This window comes from Diorhabda sublineata, chromosome 3 (assembly GCF_026230105.1).
Source record: "Diorhabda sublineata isolate icDioSubl1.1 chromosome 3, icDioSubl1.1, whole genome shotgun sequence".
Classification (NCBI taxonomy): domain Eukaryota; kingdom Metazoa; phylum Arthropoda; class Insecta; order Coleoptera; family Chrysomelidae; genus Diorhabda; species Diorhabda sublineata.
In genome coordinates, this window is record NC_079476.1 from 13,583,560 (window position 1) to 13,603,054 (window position 19,495).

The following is a 19,495-nucleotide window of genomic DNA, read 5'->3' on the forward strand; positions in this document are numbered from 1 at the left end:
TCTGTGGTTTGTATTCGGTAAATGAGGTTAAGTATTTGAGGACAATTTGTAGAGGATGAGAAGGGATTAAAAAATTATTATTGGAGACTCATTGAAGAGTGGTGGTACCGATAAATATTTAATTACTACAGAACTTATAAAAATGTATCATGCAGTAGTAAATTTTGAAACACGCAGAACTGTAATTAATACCGACTAAGTGTTAACTCTATAGTAGTGTAGTGACTTAAATTATGGATAAGTGGCCGAAAGACGTTGGTATTTTAGCTCTAGAATTGTATATACCCTCTTTATATGTTGACCAGGCAGAATTAGAGGATTATGATGGAGTTTCAAGTGGAAAGTACACTATTGGTTTGGGCCAACAGAAAATGGGGTTCTGTACGGACCGGGAAGATATTAATTCGTTATGCCTTACTGTGGTTCAAAAATTAATGGAAAACTACAATATAAAACCACAAGATATTGGGCGTTTAGAAGTGGGCACTGAAACTATCATTGATAAATCTAAAAGTGTAAAAACAGTTTTAATGCAACTGTTTGAACCTTTTGGAGTAACAGATATAGAGGGTGTAGATACAACAAATGCGTGTTATGGGGGTACAGCGGCATTGATCAATGCTATTTCGTGGATTGAGTCATCTTATTGGAATGGCAGGTAATTGTAGATTTCATTATTATGAAACTTGAGGGGTATTGTCTATTTTTAAAACTAATGATATAAATACATCTAGAGAGGAAAAATAACGCTTTTATATATTAAAAATAATTGATTATAATTGTTGCCAAACACATTTGCAAGTGCTTTTACTTTTGTAAAACTTTTACCTGTCCAATTTTCACACAAAGTGGTATATTTCTATTTAGTGTTTAAGAGATATGTTAATTTGGACTAGTTATTAAAATCTTAATCCTAGTGAATGCTTTTTAAATTCCAATAAAATAACATAAATTTGTCAATACTAAGAATTAGTATTACCATTGTATAAAGAATATTTATTCTTTATACAATGGTATTACTTATTATGTAGAAAATTTGTACTTTTACTCAAGCCACTATAATATAATTAGAAAGTTGTGTTATGAGTGAAATGTACTAAGTTTATACAAAACAACATTTGAATCAGTTATATACATACATATATACAGTTTCATAAATTATGTTTTAATAGATTAAAATTCTAAATTTTATTTGTATTCAGTAGAACAATACTACTATTCTTATGCTTTCTATTTTACTTCCTTGTTATGATTGAGTTCAACTAACTAATCGCTGTTTAAATGACAATAACATGCACTAAAAACATTTTATGAGGAAATGAGAAAGTTAAACCAATAAACATATATTGACAATTTTGGGTATTCCACATTTATAATACTTGATTATGGGAAGGTCTTGATTTTCTTTACTGAACAAATCCAACCAAATAACTACAGTATCTTTTTCATTTGGTACCAGTTATCTTTTGCTGCACACTTACAAATACTCTGATACCCTTCATTGTTTTGATTTAAAATATATAATAAAATAGAATTCACCCTAACTACTGAAGTCAATTTCTGAAAATGCATTTGAAAATATATATACTCATACAATAAAGTTCAGGCTCGCATTATTGTTAAACAAAGAAACCCCATACCAGTCAACAGTGGTATTACACAAGGAGACTCACTTAGTCCCATCTTACTCAACATAGTAATGAAGGAAAAAAGGTGTGGCTAGGCCATAGTCACAGAATGGGTGACACCATGATATGTGCTGAAAATTGGAATATAGAGTAGAGGTCGACCACGATAGAAATGGAGTGTCAGTCTAGAGCCAGGATGAGAAAAGATATATTAGGCTACTATTATGGAAGAAAGAGGAAGAAGCATTTGAAAGATATTTTATCAAGTAAAATATTGAATTTGGTTTTTTCAGAGACTACGAAAATCAGTTCCCAGAAGATAAAGTCTAAATTGGTCAGGGATTGTATACATTGCTTGGAAGAAATAAGGCTTTACAATATGATTACCATAACCTGGTTGCAGGGCTAAGAAGGCCACTTGGGAAATGAAGAATCTAACATATAGTCAAAGGATATATAGAAGCCATGACATAGTCACACCCTTTTTGGAGCAATGCAACATGCATTTTCAAAGCATCTTTTCAAAACTGGATAACAGAGGAATTTAAATTGGTGCATACATAGACTAGAAAACTTCAGACAGTAGACCTTGAAGCCATCACCATGAGATGATGATAATAGTAGGACAACTTATAGTGGGGGTCTATGCAGGCTCGGGTGGAAAAAAACCAGAACATGGAGGGGTCAGAGTCAAAACTGTAGAAATTAAAAGGATGGGCATAGAACATGGCATTTTAAGATTGTATAGAAAATACCACAATAAATCTTTCAAGGTTGCAGTGTTAGAGGTCTTACATTATCAATACCTTCTTTACACAATCATATCAATATAGTTTCTTCAGGTTTTGAGTAAATTGAATATTGTATGTATGAAAAAGTCAAGCTGTCTGGGAACTTCAAAAATACTGTCCAATTATTTCAAAACAAATAAAAAAGTTCAAGATTCAAAATAAAGGATAGCTTACTATATCCGTTGAGATTATGTCATCATAATCCTCATATCGAAAACTATATCATCCATTTAGTTTTAGGGATGGAAAATTCAGGTCTTGCCTAAAATATTGTGTATAACTTAAATCCCTCTAAGATCTTATATGACCTATATACAGTCTAATATTTTTGTGTTTACATATTGTGCAAAGCTGAACATTTAAGAGAAAATTGTTAAATACAACTGTATTTCAAATATTCTTATTATATCAATAAAAAAAGGTGATTTCTCGAATTTTTGTTACTATTTTTTGTTTATGCATTTAAAAAGATATCGGAAAATAATTGACAGTTATTCATTTTATTTTTATTTTCGTTAATATAATGTAATCTACATATCCACCTGACGTTTTGGTGTCACACATTCATTACAAATTTTGATTCTTATTAACTTTGCAAATTAACTTGGTTTCTTTTTATAGTTTATGTACAGTAATAGTGGACTTACATTTTTGAACGTATTGGACAACTTTCTAAGGTCCAGTCCACTCATATGACTGCCGTTTCGATTCAATGATTGAGATACAAATTTGTTATTTGCTGTTTGAAAGATGGTGATACAACAGATAAATATAAACATGAGATTTGTGGTAACCCCCACTCATCAGATTAGGTACTTATTGATTGATGGTATATATGAAATAATAAACTTTGGAAACTACTGAATACTAGAGGACATAAAGAACATGTGAAAACCATTATAGAACAGTGAAAAACTATTATATACTAAGTAATATAAAAAAATTATTATCCATTAAAACTTTTATAATCAATTCAATAATTACTACAAAATTATTTCAGTATCATTTATGTATTATTTTGGTTTTCTAATGAGTTACAGGTTAAATAAATATAATAAATAATGAAAATCTCATTTTTTGATAATTTTCAAAGTTTTTATTACATTTTCTATTTGAAACAAATATTCAACTTATACTCACTAGATGTTATGAGGATTATAGTTAAATTACTGGGTCATATGAGAATAATTATCATATTAGCAGCTTGATGGTTACAAAACAAACACTTCAACCTAACAAAAAGGTGACATAAAATTAAAATTTATCTCCTTCAAACTACTGCCTTTGCTTGGCAATGTATTCCAAAATTTAATTAATTAGAATCAATTCTAAGAGGTTTCTTTCGGAATGGCTTTTATTTGTTCTGTCATAACCTTCCTACTCTCGAAATTTTTCTCTTGTAGTACATTTTTTATTTTCGTAAATAACCAGAAGTGGCATGGTATTAATTCTGGGAATAAGTAGTTGAAGTGCATTGCCATGATAAGGAAGAAAACCGTTGGTTCATGGTACAAATCTTTTATCTGCACATGGTTTCAAATAGTTGTAGTCTGATTAAACATATAAGTTCCACGTTCCACTTTTTCCATATATTTTTCAGGTCGAATGGGGTCTCGACGTTTGAATCACTCATATTAGAGATATAGTGTATGCATAGTAATAGACCTATGGTTTCGTGAACATGGTCAAACGCAAAACTTTGATATTTTTGTCATATCCTATCACAAAATTATTTCTTCCAGCTGCAATCCTGCAATACTCCTAATGTCACTGATTAATGATTATAAATAAATTAGAACATTACTTGTTTTCGCAATAATTTACACGTTTCTGTATAATTTGAAGCATCATCATCATTCCATTCAATCTCTTCGATTATGGCTAGCACTTTGGGCGCCTTCATATTCCTTTTTTGAGGTGGATTACTCCCCATGGATGACGGTAGTTTTCACATTTCTCTATTTCAAGTATTTATTATATTTTCCTTATACTGATATTTTTCCACCAGGCACAAATTTTATTTCATAAGTTTCAATCCTTATCAATATGTTGTCTGGTATAAGTCTATTATTTTGGCTGATATCATGAAAATTCTTTTTTTTTTTAAAAAACTGATGAGTTGTTTTGCGGTTACATCTTTTTTTAAATTGCATATAGATCTCATTATACCATGTTCGGGTTAATTGTATTATTACTGTCCTCACCATGATTGTCTTATCTTTTTTGAGTAGTAAATACATCTTACAATTATTTAATACAATATTTATTCTTGTCGGTATGATCAATTCAATAGTTTCATATTACTTTTTAAAAAATAAAGGAGAATTCATGTAAGGGTTAGGGTCTCATATTTATTAAACATAATGGATATTTTCTGCTAATTTACGAATCCGGAATTTTTGTTGTCATGGTCTAAAAGGAAGTAAAAATCTGTATGGGAGAAAAGACAGGCTATGCAGGCAATATTTAATGTTCTGTTATAAATATCATAAATCTTTTATGACGTCTAAAAAAAAAAGAAAGTAATATTTCTCAATGTACGAGGCATATTTTTTAAGTAAGTACCGTTTTGGAATTAAAAAAAGAAGTGCAAAAATATCGCAATACTTTTATTTTTACATGAAAGCCTGTACCTTAATCTACTTTTCTACAAATTTCCGTGAATATGGAGGCACTTGTCATAACATGGCACCAGTTTTTGAATACCCTTGATGTTTCTTCAAGTGCAGGAACAAATGGTAGTCGCTGGGCTGTAGGGAGGATGATCTAGAGTTTCCCATTGAAAAGATTTGATGAAATCTTTGGTCCGATTAGCCACATGTGGACGGTCATTGTCATGCAGTAAAACGATACCTTTACTCAACTTGCCACGTCTTTTATTCTGGATTGCACGACGCAGATTGTTCAATGTCTCACAATAAGACGCTGCAATGATTGTCTCATTACGAGGCCGAAACTCCACTAGCAATACTCCTTTTCTTTCCCAAAAAACTGTGTACTTGATTTTCCGGACAGAAATTGTTTGCTCAAACTCCACTTTTTTGGGTGATGATCACTCATAATGTTTTGTACGTAAACATCACAGATCTCACGATGAATATCGATCGGTTCTACGACTTTAGCACTAAGAAATCGTATAACAGCCCATACTTCGGCGGGACTCACGAGTGTTGGAGGCATCTTAAACACTCAGTAAACAACGTACACAATGAAGAATCAGACTGTAATGGCGTCAGTGCGTAGACAAGTGATGTAGGTAACCAGCGCGCATGTGCGGAACGCTGACTTTGGGGTTGCGGCGGCGGAATCGCAAAACGTACTTACTTAAAAAATATGGCTCGTAATTAAAAAACTTATTGTCATCTGCACATAGTGTGCCTCGTACATAAACCTTCAATGCTTTGTACTCGCCGAATCCGTTTGCCAATATGTAATTTTATATTATAACTACAACTATACCAAAAACGTAATGCGGCTTCTTGATATGTCTTAAAATATTTCCTATAATAATGTGCAACAGTTTCGAAAAAAATGTTTCATCTATATAAAATTTGAAATTGGCAATCTGATTGTGACAATACCAAGCATTGGAGGTTTTAGTCTAGTCTACAAGTTCAAATAGGTGTTAATTCGACCTACTATAACTAAAATTGAGGATTACCTCAATCTATTAGGAATGATGCCTAGATTATTGCACGTATTGATCCATAAAAATTTCGAAAGTTAACACAAATAACCACCTTCAAAAAATAGTGTTTTTCGCTTATAGCTTGTAACGTATAACTATTTTATATATATATAACATCCTTGAGAAGGAAAAATTTACTTAAAAAAGGTGTGGATACCCGAAGCTGTACCTCCATTATTTATAATTTTATTTTAAAGTTGAAAATAGCCCTTCTAAAACTATTTGGTATAATTTGAAGACTTTAGAGAATTTATTTCTATCAGAATGTTTCATTCAAGTCAATTTTTCAACAAACTAGACGATTATTGATTAACAAAATTTTCTCAAACTTTATTGATTTATACTAAAAGAATGTTCAAATAATTGTCCTACAATTTTTTCGCTTTGTGGAGCTCTTCTTATATACATACAAAAAAAGATTGTAGTAGATATGTTTTAAAAATATAAATACCTTGTTTATAATATATATATATATATATATATATATATATATATATATATATATATAATAAAATATTAATACAATATTAAATAATAATATAATTGATAAATAAATGAATGCAAAATTATTCTTTTTATTAATTTTATTAAATGAATGTTTTTTATCAACATAAAAAGGATGATTTAATGAAAAATTAAGAAAAAAAATCTATAACATCATTGTGTTTTTCTACTTTAAAATTTATTAGAACCAAAGTATTTACTTTTTATAAACTTTTATGGTGTAATCTTGTTTTGTATGTGTATAAGAAGGGCACTATGAAGGAGAAAAATTTCACAGTTAGTTGAACATCCTTTTATTACTGTTCTTAGAATTAAAAAAAAATTAATTTTCTCTTTTTAAGCGACATGGTGGTTTATAAATAGTTTGTTTTGATTTTGTTCCCCTAGATTGAAAACACGTTTCTAACATTTTTTTTATTCATCGTTTAATTTCTTATTATTTATCTTGAAAAAATCAATAAAACCATCTGTAATTTTTAAAAATTATTTCGCAATTCAAGTAATTTTCAGTTTCAATTTGCTTCTTTTAATCACAAAAGATTTCACAATTTTATTGAAAAGAGTTCTGACGTTCGCTTTGCTCACTTTTTGTTTCAATGTTTTTGCCTTCAGAACTACACTACAGATTAAAAGTATTTGCCCATCCTATAGTTGTACACTACAAATAAAAACATTTAAAAGAACATATATAGATAATAATATAGTAATAATAAAACTATAGACAACAACAAAACAACAACAAAATCACAACTTCCAGTACATTCTTCCTTTGCAATTCTTCTAAATACTTTTTGCACAGCTTCGAGAAATGCTGGGGATTTCCTGCCTCCAGTCGTTTTTCCTTCAAAACATCCTCAATCCATCACCGAACTTCCGCGCCGTATTTTATAGTCGAGATCACACTCTTCTCTTAAATCCAAATACCTCAAATTTTGACTCTTCACCTCATAAAACTCTGTCATTCTTCGTGCGTCCATTTTTATGAGCGCACAGTAACCTCGTGATTTTATTTCAAAAGAGAATTCTTCACTGCCACCTTTCCAAAAATTCCAGCTTCTCTCAATCTCCTTTTCACTGTAGAAGTACTCGAAGGCAAATCCCTAGATTCATTGATCTGAACTTCTGGGCCCGTGAGTCGTTGATCAATACAATACGTTTATCTTCACCGGTTGTGGTTTTTCGAGGTCTCCCTGAACGTGTTTTATAGCGAAAGCTCCTGGTGGAAGCAAATTTTTACACGTTATAGTTTACGGTACGTCGAGGTATTTTTAATACGGCGACAATGGTAGGGTCACTAAACTATCCATCATGGTTTGTTAGACACCGTTTCGACCTTCGCTGGACAATATGAAAGAGAAATTCGTTAAAGTGTATTATTTTCAAATTAAATGAATGAATTATGAGATAGGCAAAAACTTTTGACCGGTATTGTAAGTATAACGGTTTTATAAAACTCAAATGTGATAGACCGACAAACTTTCCACATTATTCATTACAGTTTAAAATGCTAACTTTCGATATTTAAAATTTATTTCAATTAGATACTTTTTGCACCAAATTAATTGTGAGGAAGCTTTGAATATTAAATTATTAAGCTGCAGAAGGCCATGCATAAATATTCACATCAATTCGACCATCGGAATTAATTCAAATTACATTGTCAAATTATAAGCCAAATAAACATATACGAAAATGAATTAATCCTGATTGCTGGAAAAAACAACGTCATTGTTCTGAAATTTCACTGAATTAACGTTGTTTGTTTCTCTTTTCATTATTATGGGGCATCCAGGATGTTTATCATTACTTGAGTGTACGTATGTGCGTAAGAAAAGGATATACTTAATGTATTTAAGTTTGAATTTACTCATGTCTACTGTTAGTGGAAAAGACCAATTAATCAACTATGTACACTCTGAATTTTAAGTATTCAATTATCTCAGAACGACTTACTAGTCCAATCATTTAAGGTAGTTCACCTAGAAAAATTGAGATACCCAGCTATAAAGTCGTTTAAATTTGTCCATTTGACATCTTAAAACTACTCTCAACTCACATATAATTCGATGTGAGCAACTTTAAAAATCGGGGGCCAAAAGTAAAAAAAATCGATTTTTTGCACATTTTTTGCAAATAACTCGATTCCTATGGGTTTTACTCTATAATCAATATTCTAGGCTCTAGAATATCTAGAATCTAGAGCATTAAATTCTCTACAACTTTTGTTTCAAAAATTTTTTCATACTGTGAATCGTTTCTGAGATAAAGGGTAGAGCGCGCGCGGTTAGAATCCCGGTAGTCCCGATCAAAATAATCTCTTATAAAGTTTATAAATTATTGCTAAATATATAATTATAAATAATTTTCATTTTTTATTAACAATTACATTATATTTAAATATTTTTTTCACTTCTCTATGAATTCAAAAATACTTGTGAAGTTTCAAAAATTCCTAAAACAATTTTTTGTAACTTGTTAAATTAGTAAGTTACTGAATTTAAATATTTCGTCACAAGTGGACAACTTCCCAATGCTAGATGCAATTATTGTGGCAGGCTTTTTTGCGGCCACTGATTTTTATATTGCAGAATTTATAAATGTGCGTAAAAGTCGTGAATTTATCTCGTTAACACTTTAAGCTATTGATCTTTTGTGTATCTGTTTACCAGTCAAGTAGCAACGACTTTGCAAATAAGTTAACTGTCTGGGAGCTAAGCGGTTTACGTCTTCTGGGTGTAAGAAGCTTGAAAATAACTACGTTTGTTGTTTGTGGACTGCCTCGCGCTCACAGGGGTGTTTTATTTGTTTCCTTGCAGAAACGACAAGAGCTGTTGGAAGTTTCTTGATGTTCTTCAGGTATAATTTGTCAGATATATTCCAGTGACTCTTTTTAGCTCATCTTTGTTTAATGAAAGGGCCTCTGGGATTATTTGGTAGAATAAGAAAGAAATTTCGCCATACCTGGGCTCATACTCAATTTTTCTGATTTCTTCTCGTTTTCCCACTTTTTTCTGACCTTTATTTCATAGCTTTCTAGAAAACCTATAAAATATTGTGAGCTATGCAAGGAATTGTCCCGCCTTTCTTCGCCATGTGATGAAACTGATTACCGTGCACTCCGTTGTGGTCGGTAACCACATTAGAGTAACTTTGTTGTTTACTCCTAGCGAGATCAAAGATTATGTGTATTACCATACTAGGTTCCACTCAAATTTAATAATAATCAATTGCTTGGAGGACTATTCTGCTAACTGGAACTAAATTCTTTTTAAAATACTTGTAAAAGTATATACTATTTGTTATGTACGTTGTTCTTTTTTTATTTATTTTGAAATTATGATATTTATGTTACTGATGTTGATTTTTCATTTCTTTATTTTAATAATATTTATTATAAAGCTGTTTTCTCCATTTTTTATTGCTGTAGGGAAATATCAATACATTGCGATTTACTATACACCACTTATAAGTTTTGAAATAAATTTTATATCACTAAATAAACAGTGAAGAGTACCGTTAACTATTTACAAGCTTACTATGTACTGTCGTCAGTACACCGCCATATTGGTAATGTGCGCTTTAGTTAAAATTTTAAACTGGGTTTTAAATGTTATAATAATATAAAAACTTATTATAATAATTTTCCGTGTCAAATAGAAGGTAAATATATCATTCAAATCACTTTTTGAAAATGTTTCTTCTACCCTATTAACGTAGGATTGGAAATTATTTGAAAAAACTTCGCAATAGAATTATTTCTTCACATTGTGCGATCAAGTGGTCACTCAGATGGACAGATTTATTCGCAAGTGATTTTTTTCTTTAGATATATTTAAAACAAAATGTTTAAATTTCTTTAATTTTTTATTTCTTAGACCTTTTGATAATTTATGCTTCTAAACGTTCTTGATTTTAGGTCTATTCCGTTTTAAATTTAGTTTTTTTTTAATAATTTTTGAAAGACAGATAAAAATTGACTTTTCGACTTATTTCAGTCTTTATCAAAAGATTTTATATTAAAAAATAATCTAATTTTAAAACAGAAGAGACCTAAAATCAAGAACATTTAGAAGCATAAAATGTTTATCGATATAGCTTTCCATACAGAGCCTCAAATTTCAACGGGTCAATGTACAAATAATACAACTCCATTATTTTTGGAAATTATGTTTCGTCAATTTTTAGTATATACTATGTAATTCAAAGAATGATAACAAAATTTCTTCTAGTTTGATTCTGTTGCTAAAGGCCGCTTGACATAATGCAATACAAAGTGCAAGAAATTGCATGCAAGTATATTGCCATTGTATCATGGCTTTCACTAACTAAAATTCCATAAATAAAAGTAAACAAATTCTTAACCTCAAATTTTATCTAATATTTTGTGCCTAGTTTAACAATGAAAATAACGAAGCTAAGTTTTACGAAAGTCGGCTGATCTGTTGTTAAGCCAAAATTGACTAGATTTCTCCCTAGAATTGCAACTTTCACGCAATAAAAATGGCACAAAACCGATAATGTCGAAATCTTGCATACTTCTGATCAAGAAATATTGTGTCTTGCATTGCATTGCACGTTGTATTGCCTTTAGCGTTGTTATTTTCATTTGTAAACCGCCCACAATTATTATGTCGTTTGACATTATGCAAGTCTCTTACCACTGCCTTGATTTGGAATTTGCTGGACAGTTTAGCTGGAAAATTAGACGAGAAAACAGAAAAATTGTTGAGAATGGATGAAGAAATATTTGAAAAACTCCTGAGGAAAATAAAACATAATATAAGCAGTTTAGAAACTCATTTCTCTCTAAAATTGAAAATGGCACCTAACAGATAAAATTGCAATTGCGAGATCTTGTATGAAACAATGAGCTGAACTTCATCTGCGCATGCTTTTAATCAAGAAATATTGCGTCTTGCATTGCATTGCACGTTATATTGCATCATGTCAAGCGTCCTTAATAAACATAGACTGAAGTCAGATTTCAGTGAAACAGTTAAATTTATTATAATTTGTCACGGAATACTGATAGATTGTAATTAAGTTGAATGTAGACTTCACATTGATATTCGAAACACTGTATATTATCAATTTCCCCTGACTTCTTCCATTGACTAATCTTTAAAATTCGATCTTAGACGATTTATATCACATTATATGTTTTTGTTGCAGATATGCTCTTGTAGTAACAGCTGATATAGCAGTGTACGCAAAAGGATCAGCTAGACCAACAGGCGGTGCTGGCTCCGTCGCCATGTTATTGGGACCAAACGCTCCTTTAGTTTTTGACCGAGGACTCCGAGCGACGTATGTAAAACATGCTTATGATTTTTACAAACCGGATCTTACTTCAGAATACCCTGTAGTTGATGGAAAATTGTCTATACAATGTTATTTGAGTGCATTAGATATTTGCTATGGACTTTATAAGAAAAAAGTAGTAGAAAAACAGAACACTACTGTCAATTTAAATGAATTTGACGCTGTAATATTTCACACTCCATATTGTAAACTTGTTCAAAAATCTGTGGGCCGTCTAGCGTTTAACGATTTCCTTGATAATTCTGATAACTATCCGGAATTAGAGAAATTCAAAAAAGTTAAGTTGGAAGAAAGTTATTTCGATAGAGATGTAGAGAAGGCTTTTGTTCAAGCTAGTAAAGAAGCTTTCACTAAAAAAACTCAACCATCACTGCTTATGGCAGCTCAAGTAGGAAATATGTACACTTCTTCACTTTATGGTGGCTTGGTATCCTTATTAATTAATAAGAAACCTTCAGAATTAATCGGCAATAAAATCGTTTTATTTTCTTATGGATCTGGTTTGGCCGCATCAATGTTTTCAATAACAGTAAATAATAATTCTGATTCTTTACAAAATATAATTACAAATTTGAATGATATAAAAACTCGGCTAGAACAACGCCAAAAAATTGAACCCAAAAAGTTCGAGGCTAGTCTCGAATTACGACAAGAAACCAGTCATAAGGCTCCTTACGAACCCGTTAGTAGTATTGATAGTTTCTTCCCAGGAACTTACTATTTGGTTAAAGTTGATGAAATGTTTAGAAGATTTTACAATAGAGTTCCCTTACTTACTAATGGTTATTCTTAGTATTTCATCACTGAAATATTAGTATTATTAAAGTGGATACAGTAAAACAAATAATTATGCTACAATTTTTATGCAGAGCTGCGAAAAAACTAACAAGTGGATAATTAATATTTCAACCAACCAAAATCATTGATTATTATTAATGTGGTATATTTGCCTTTTGTATAGTTCTTCATATATCAATTGCAGATTATAAACATTTTATGATTTTATTATTTTTATAAATACTTCGTATTCGTTAAAAGGCAATCGCCCATGGTCTAAAGGACGCCATATTTCTATTTATTAAGAGAAATTCATGAATTAATTGAGCCACGCCACTGCTTATCACATGCTGTCTGGCAGCAATAGTACAAAGAAATTGTGTACATACGCCTTCCCACAGCTTCGGCCAATAGAAATGCATGTTTACGATTCGATGTTTTCATTAGTAAACAATAGAGATATGAGTCCACGTGGATTGACGGTTTGTTAGATGTTTACCGCATTTTGTACGGGGAGTAAACATTATTTTTCATTTCTTAATTTGGTATGAGTGTAGTGCGTATTTATGAAATATTGATTGTTCCTCTCATAACTGTCTTCTGCAATTGATATTGGAAGAAGTATATCAATAACTGTTTCTGAGATTTTTTTTAGCTTATTCTATATATGCTTTCCATTTTTTTCTATCACGTCTAGATTTCATTTAATAATCTAATTACACTCGACTATGATATGGATTTTATGAAGAAAAACAAGTTCCTTTACACATCAACAATACAAATTTTGTTTTCAATATTAGTCTACCTGTAGTTTTATCACTGCAAAATGCTTTAGAAAAAGTATCAAAATAAAGAGTCTGTACTCAACACTAGTACTTGACATCAATGTCAATTACTAAGAACTTTAACTTTCTTGTTTTAGTATTTGACACCATGATTATTCCTCCTTTGGAGGTTAGAATTCAATTTTTCTTGATGAACACTCATTCCTTCTATATCTGCACATCAAAATATTATAACTATAATTGCAAAGAAGCAAAGTTTAATGAAAAAATACAAATATAAACTTACCTTTGTTTGCAGAATGTCATAAATGTTTTTTAATTCCTTGTTTCGCAGTCGATAATGTCAAATACTAACACGATATCAAGTACTAGTACGTTTACGTTACAGAGATGTATGAATGATAATAAATAGTTGACAAAGGATGAATTTTGAATAAATTTAAACAAAAATCATGAAGGCATTTTGAAGTATGTAAAATTAGATAAGATGGGTCTCTTGGCAATCCCTATTGAGATTTCAACAGTAACGTACTATCTTGGTACCATTTTTCCATTTCTTTAAAGTCTTTTTAGAACTTAACCTTGCTCTTCACTGTAATTCCCTAAGTTCTCAGGGAAATGGTCAAGGAGGGAATGTAGAAAGAGAGAGTTTTTTCACTCTTTATTGTTGCCCAGAAAACAGCGTACAAGTTTTTTCATCCAAGCTAATTTTTCTGTCTGATTCATACTTTTTATTTAAATTTGCGTCTTCTATCAAAATTCGGCTGGACTGGACTGGACCCACGAAAATTCCCATCTTGACTTTTTTTGAAATATTTTTTCTGAAAGATACAAATTGCTTTATCAATTAGGGCTTCCTGTACAGCTGTGGTAGCAAAATCTACGGTTCGTGTAGGATGTTTTTCATACCAGGTACAAAATTTTATCGTTTAGGTCATAATTTTTGCTTCCACAATCTCTACAGTCTCATTCACATGAGAAGAACGGAATTTTCGTATAACCTAGCTGTTGACCTAACAGAAGACATATCAAATCGCCACACACAAGCCATTGGTGCTCCGCATATGTGATGTCGCCCAATATATTTTTATATGTGAACGAAATGGGCAATAGAAGGGAGGGGTATTTATTGCCATTATCTAGAAGAACTTCTTTGAGAGGAATCAATGAAAAATCTCGACTCAGACGTTTCCAAAATATTTCATTAGATCAGGAATATTACAGAACACGATTGAATCTTCAATGAAAAGTAGTAAATCTTGTTCTTTATAGCGATACCATGAAAATAATTTACCTGGGGATAAGAGACTTTTTGATTTCAATTTTAAGCCTACAATTTCAAATGCCTCTTTCGTTAGTTTTAAATCTCTAACCAAATCATTTAATTCTGCTTGGGTAAACAGCTGTGGTTCATTGCGTCTTCCTGGTGTAAATTAATCCTCTGATGAATGGACTTCACTCTCAGATTTAGCTGATACATCGATCAAAATGTCAGGTGGATCGGTAGATCTGGTCCATGTGGTACAGGTCGTATTGCAAAAGGAATGATGTAGTAGACATTGCTCTTTTTCTTTTTAGAACTGTATCCACTGGCGTTGAACATACAAAAATAGCAGTCATTTACATGATTTTACGGTTCACGCTTTACCATAGAGATCCCAAAGGGCATTTGCTTCTTTTTTCCTGCCTTCCAAAGACGCAATCCTTCTACACAGATGCCACACACTTTAGCCCATGATTGTCTTGATTTCCAAGTATTAAGTTGAAATAGGCAAAATACAGGTTCTTTGCTAACCCATTAATCTCACTTCTCTGTTACGCTACTGTAAAATTACCACAAATAGAACAAAACACTTCCGTTTCGACTCGCTCATTTTGTATCGACACAGTTATCGGAGGAAGAAAAATAAATGAACTTGTTTTCGGCAACTTGCAAAAAAAGATGTCTGCAGTCAAGGAATTTGCGCTCGTCAGTAAGTTGCCGACAGACAAAAGAAACATGTAACAGGCCGACGTTGTACATGTAAATCCTAACTTCATACGAGAATCGTGACTGTACACTTCACGCGTTGTACACGCTTAATCACCGCGTTGCGTCGCGTGTGTATGATTATTTAGTGGCCGGGAATTAATCCTCACAATAGAAATTATCTATTTAAGAGTTAACCAGACGTGGTAGGAAAAAAAAAGAATTGCATTTTTTAAATCAGCGTGAAAACTGCTTAAAGAAGATCTTTTGTCATTTTTTCATTAATGCAGAGTGGTGTTATTTGTCGATTTTAATGTTTTCCACTATAACAACTATTTGCAGGTTTCAAATTAAATTTTATCATGACTTGAATATAATACATAATATAAAAACACAGAAATGTGAATTTTTTGCATTGACATATTACATAGATAGTAAACTAGAGAAAGTCTTTAATAGTAGTTTTTATTGTAGTTACTTTGAGGAAAGTTGATTTACTGACTGAGTTGAACATTTATTACAGAGAACAAAAGTGTGAAAACAGAATTTGTCTTCCAGCTATAGCGATAAGCAAAATAGAAACTGGGAAATGATTTCCCTTCACACCAATGTTCTCACAAGTGGTATTCCGAGATTGAATTCAAAATATCCATTATTTTATGAATACTATGGATAATTATGGAGCATTATTCCAAAGTTATTTTGTGGATGGATACATTTACATATTTCTATTAAAAAATCTGCATTCATATGATGCACCACAATAAATTATTTTTATTATAAAATTTTCATCATATTTATCATACTATGCTATAAAAGTAAGATGAAAATGAATCTACAATCTTAAGAGACAGTTATTGAAAATACGAATGAAATAATATTGTGCTGGTTGGATTTAACACATACAACAAACTATTCACACAACCGGTGAAGAAAATTTTACCCATCCCATAGTTTGCGTAATACACAAAAAATAAAAACAATTCAGTAGGTTTTCATATTTATTGCTTAAAGAACACATATAGAAAAGAATATAGTAATTATAAAAATACAATCGGTTTTATATTTGAATTTGTGATTCATCAATCTTTTTGGTTTTATTATTTCGGTGCACAATTTTGGCATACTCTGTAATAATTTCGACAAATAATCGTCGTCGATTTGGTTCCATTCGTTATTCAGGATATTCCATGTGAAGTGGAATTAGGAAACTGCTTTCCGACTTCCCTGACCAACTTGCCCCACAACAACTAAATCGTGTTGAGGTCGGGCGATTGTGTCGGCCAAATCATTATTTTCACAACATTCTCGTTCCCCTTTCAATTCTTTCAAATACTCTTTGCACAACTTCGAGGAATGCTTGGGATCGATGTTATGCTGGAAGATAAATTTTATGCCGATCAGAGCTAGGCCATAACGTACTATCTTCTTCTTCTACTTCTTGGAGATCTGTCGATCTGTTAATTCTGAAGCTGCCTCTGCATCTTTTCCTGAGAGGTGGATTGCCAACTATCATTCCACCTTTTAGGTGGTCTCCCGGGAGGCCTTGTGCCGGGCGGGTTGTTTTCTTGGACTATTCTCGGAAGTCTCTTTTTGTCCATCCGTCTTATATGGTTGTACCACTGCCTCTTACGTTGTTTTCCCCATTTCACAATGTCTTGTATCCCGCATTGCTCTTTGACATCTGTATTTCTTACTCTGTCTCTTCTTGTTTTCCCCACTATTGTTTTTAGTGTTTTCATCTCGGCCACCCCCAGCATTTGTTTCGTCTTGTTGGTGTCCTCGCGGACTTCCGTGCCGTACGTCATGATGGGTCTGATACAAGTCTTGTAGATTCTAATTTTGCTATCTTTGCGCATGTACGAGTTGACCAGACTATATCTCGTAGGCATCCTGATAGTGCGGATGCTTTGTTAATCTGGCTTCTTAGGTCTTTAATTGGGTCGTGGGAACTTGATATGTCTATGCCCAGATATCTGAATTGCATAACATGTTTTATGGGATTGTCCTCCACCACCAGCTTACATCTTGAGACATGTTACTTTGTTTATAATTTTATCCATGAGGAGAATAAATAAGAAGGGACTTCGACTGTCACCCTGTCTAATTCCTCCCGGTGTTGGGATATTTTCAGTGAATTGATCTCCTACCTTGACCTTTGTTACGTTATTGTTATTTAGGTTATGGATTATCTTCGTTATGTTTGCTGGTGCCTTATTTTCCATCAATATATGCATAACGTACTATATTTTCCATAAATATTGTTTTACAGCCATCTTTCTTAAAAATTCCTTTAATTTTTATCAGGTGTCCAAACGCCCATCCTCCAAAACATCCCCAAACGATTACCGAGCGTCTGCCGTGTTTTACAGGAATTACATATGGATCTAACATCCGTCCTTCCTTTGACCTGCTCAAAAACACTCTTCTCTTGGACCCAAAAATTTATAACTTTGACTCATCACTCCATAAAACTCTCTCCTACTCTTCATGTTTCCAAATTTTTATGGTCTACAATTCACAGCAACCTTTTAATTTTATTTTGAAGTCTTAAAAGAGGTTCCACTGTCCCCTTCCAAAAAGGCCAGCTTCGCTCAATCTCCTACAACACGTTTATCTTCAGCGAGGCCGCATTGCGCGTTTTCTATCATCAAAGCTCTTGGTGGATACATATATTTTTACGTTGTAGTTCACGGTGCGTCGAAGTCTTTTTATTTCGGTGGCAGTCTACATTTGCCTAGACTATAAAGACTTGCGATTAATACACGATAGTTCCTTGATTTTATCCCAGTCTGAATTTGCAATGTATAGGTTCAAAAAGTATACTTCACAGCACGTTCTTGCGTCTCACAGGGCTAATTGAGATTAAACTTCAATCATAAACACCCAAGAATTAATTCACGGTGGAAGAATAACAAGTGTCAATAAATAACGGACATTATTATTTTCAGTTTCACTTGTAAATATGAACGAGAAATTTGTTTAAGTGTATTATTTTGGAATTTAATGAATAGATTATGGGGTAGGCAAAAAGTTTTGACCGGTAGTGTAATTAGATAATATATGTACTAAAGCAGTAATGCATCAAATGTGCAGCATACTTATCTTTAAAAAATATTAGACAACTCTAATTTCGATTCAAGTGCCTATCATATTACTTGACCACTTTCATGCATAATAATCAAAATCTATTTTCCAAAAAATTATAATTCATTATTAAATGAACGGTAATTTAAGAAAAAACATAGAGAACTGCAATAGTTGAATAATTTGTTTTACTTAGATGTTTAGTAGGTGATAATTAGTCTAATTATTTAAATTGAATTGATTTGTTTTATTATTGACACTTTTTAATTTATTTATAAGACAAATCATTATACTTATTATTAATTGGTGCTAAATTGTTTTAATTGTATAAGGTGTTTTGAAAAATTATTTTATTTATTCATCAATTATTATTTTTGAAAATGATTTTATTTTATCAACAAATCGATTATAAGTTGTCAGTAAAACTCAGAATAACAATTTTTGTCTCATCTGTAAAATGTACAATTTCACAGATCTTAATTCCTATCTTATATTTAGACAAAGTTAACCTTTTAAATGAAATCAGTATAACATGAATCAAGCTTATAGTATACAAAAAAATTGAAATACAATATTCCCCTTTATTATATTTACTAAATGAATGTAAATAAAAATTTTATGAAATAATTATTTGTTTAATTTATTGCCTTATGTGGTTCGTCACTACAACATTACATGTTGAATTTCAAGTTACATCTAGAAAAATCCATTTTAAAATTTTAAAATTAAAAGATTATATTGGTAAATACTTAATCAGCATTTATTTTAATATAATAGAAGTTGTTGTAAATATAATTTCAATGAATTTTGTTAATTCAATTGTTGAGATTAGTAAAGTTCACTCAACGTATGTTTTTGTTAAGAAAATTTTTTTTAAAATAAAATTTCGGAATATAAATTTGTAGTTCTCACAAAAGATACATTTTACAAAACTTGTACCAGAA

At 31.4% G+C, this 19,495-nt stretch overlaps 2 protein-coding genes across 2 annotated transcripts; one reads left to right on the plus strand and one right to left on the minus strand.

The window, feature by feature from the left end:
• The first annotated feature begins 3 nt into the window (after positions 1-3).
• LOC130441272 (hydroxymethylglutaryl-CoA synthase 1) lies at positions 4-19,178 on the plus strand. The gene is made up of 2 exons (XM_056774872.1): positions 4-658; positions 11,784-19,178. Exons 1-2 carry the CDS (start codon positions 234-236, stop codon positions 12,724-12,726), a joined length of 1,368 nt encoding a protein of 455 aa, XP_056630850.1. The 5' UTR covers positions 4-233; the 3' UTR covers positions 12,727-19,178.
• LOC130441670 (uncharacterized) lies at positions 16,925-17,356 on the minus strand. The gene has a single exon (XM_056775451.1). The coding sequence runs from the start codon at positions 17,354-17,356 to the stop codon at positions 16,925-16,927; it is 432 nt and encodes a 143-aa protein (XP_056631429.1).
• Positions 19,179-19,495: the final 317 nt, after the last annotated feature.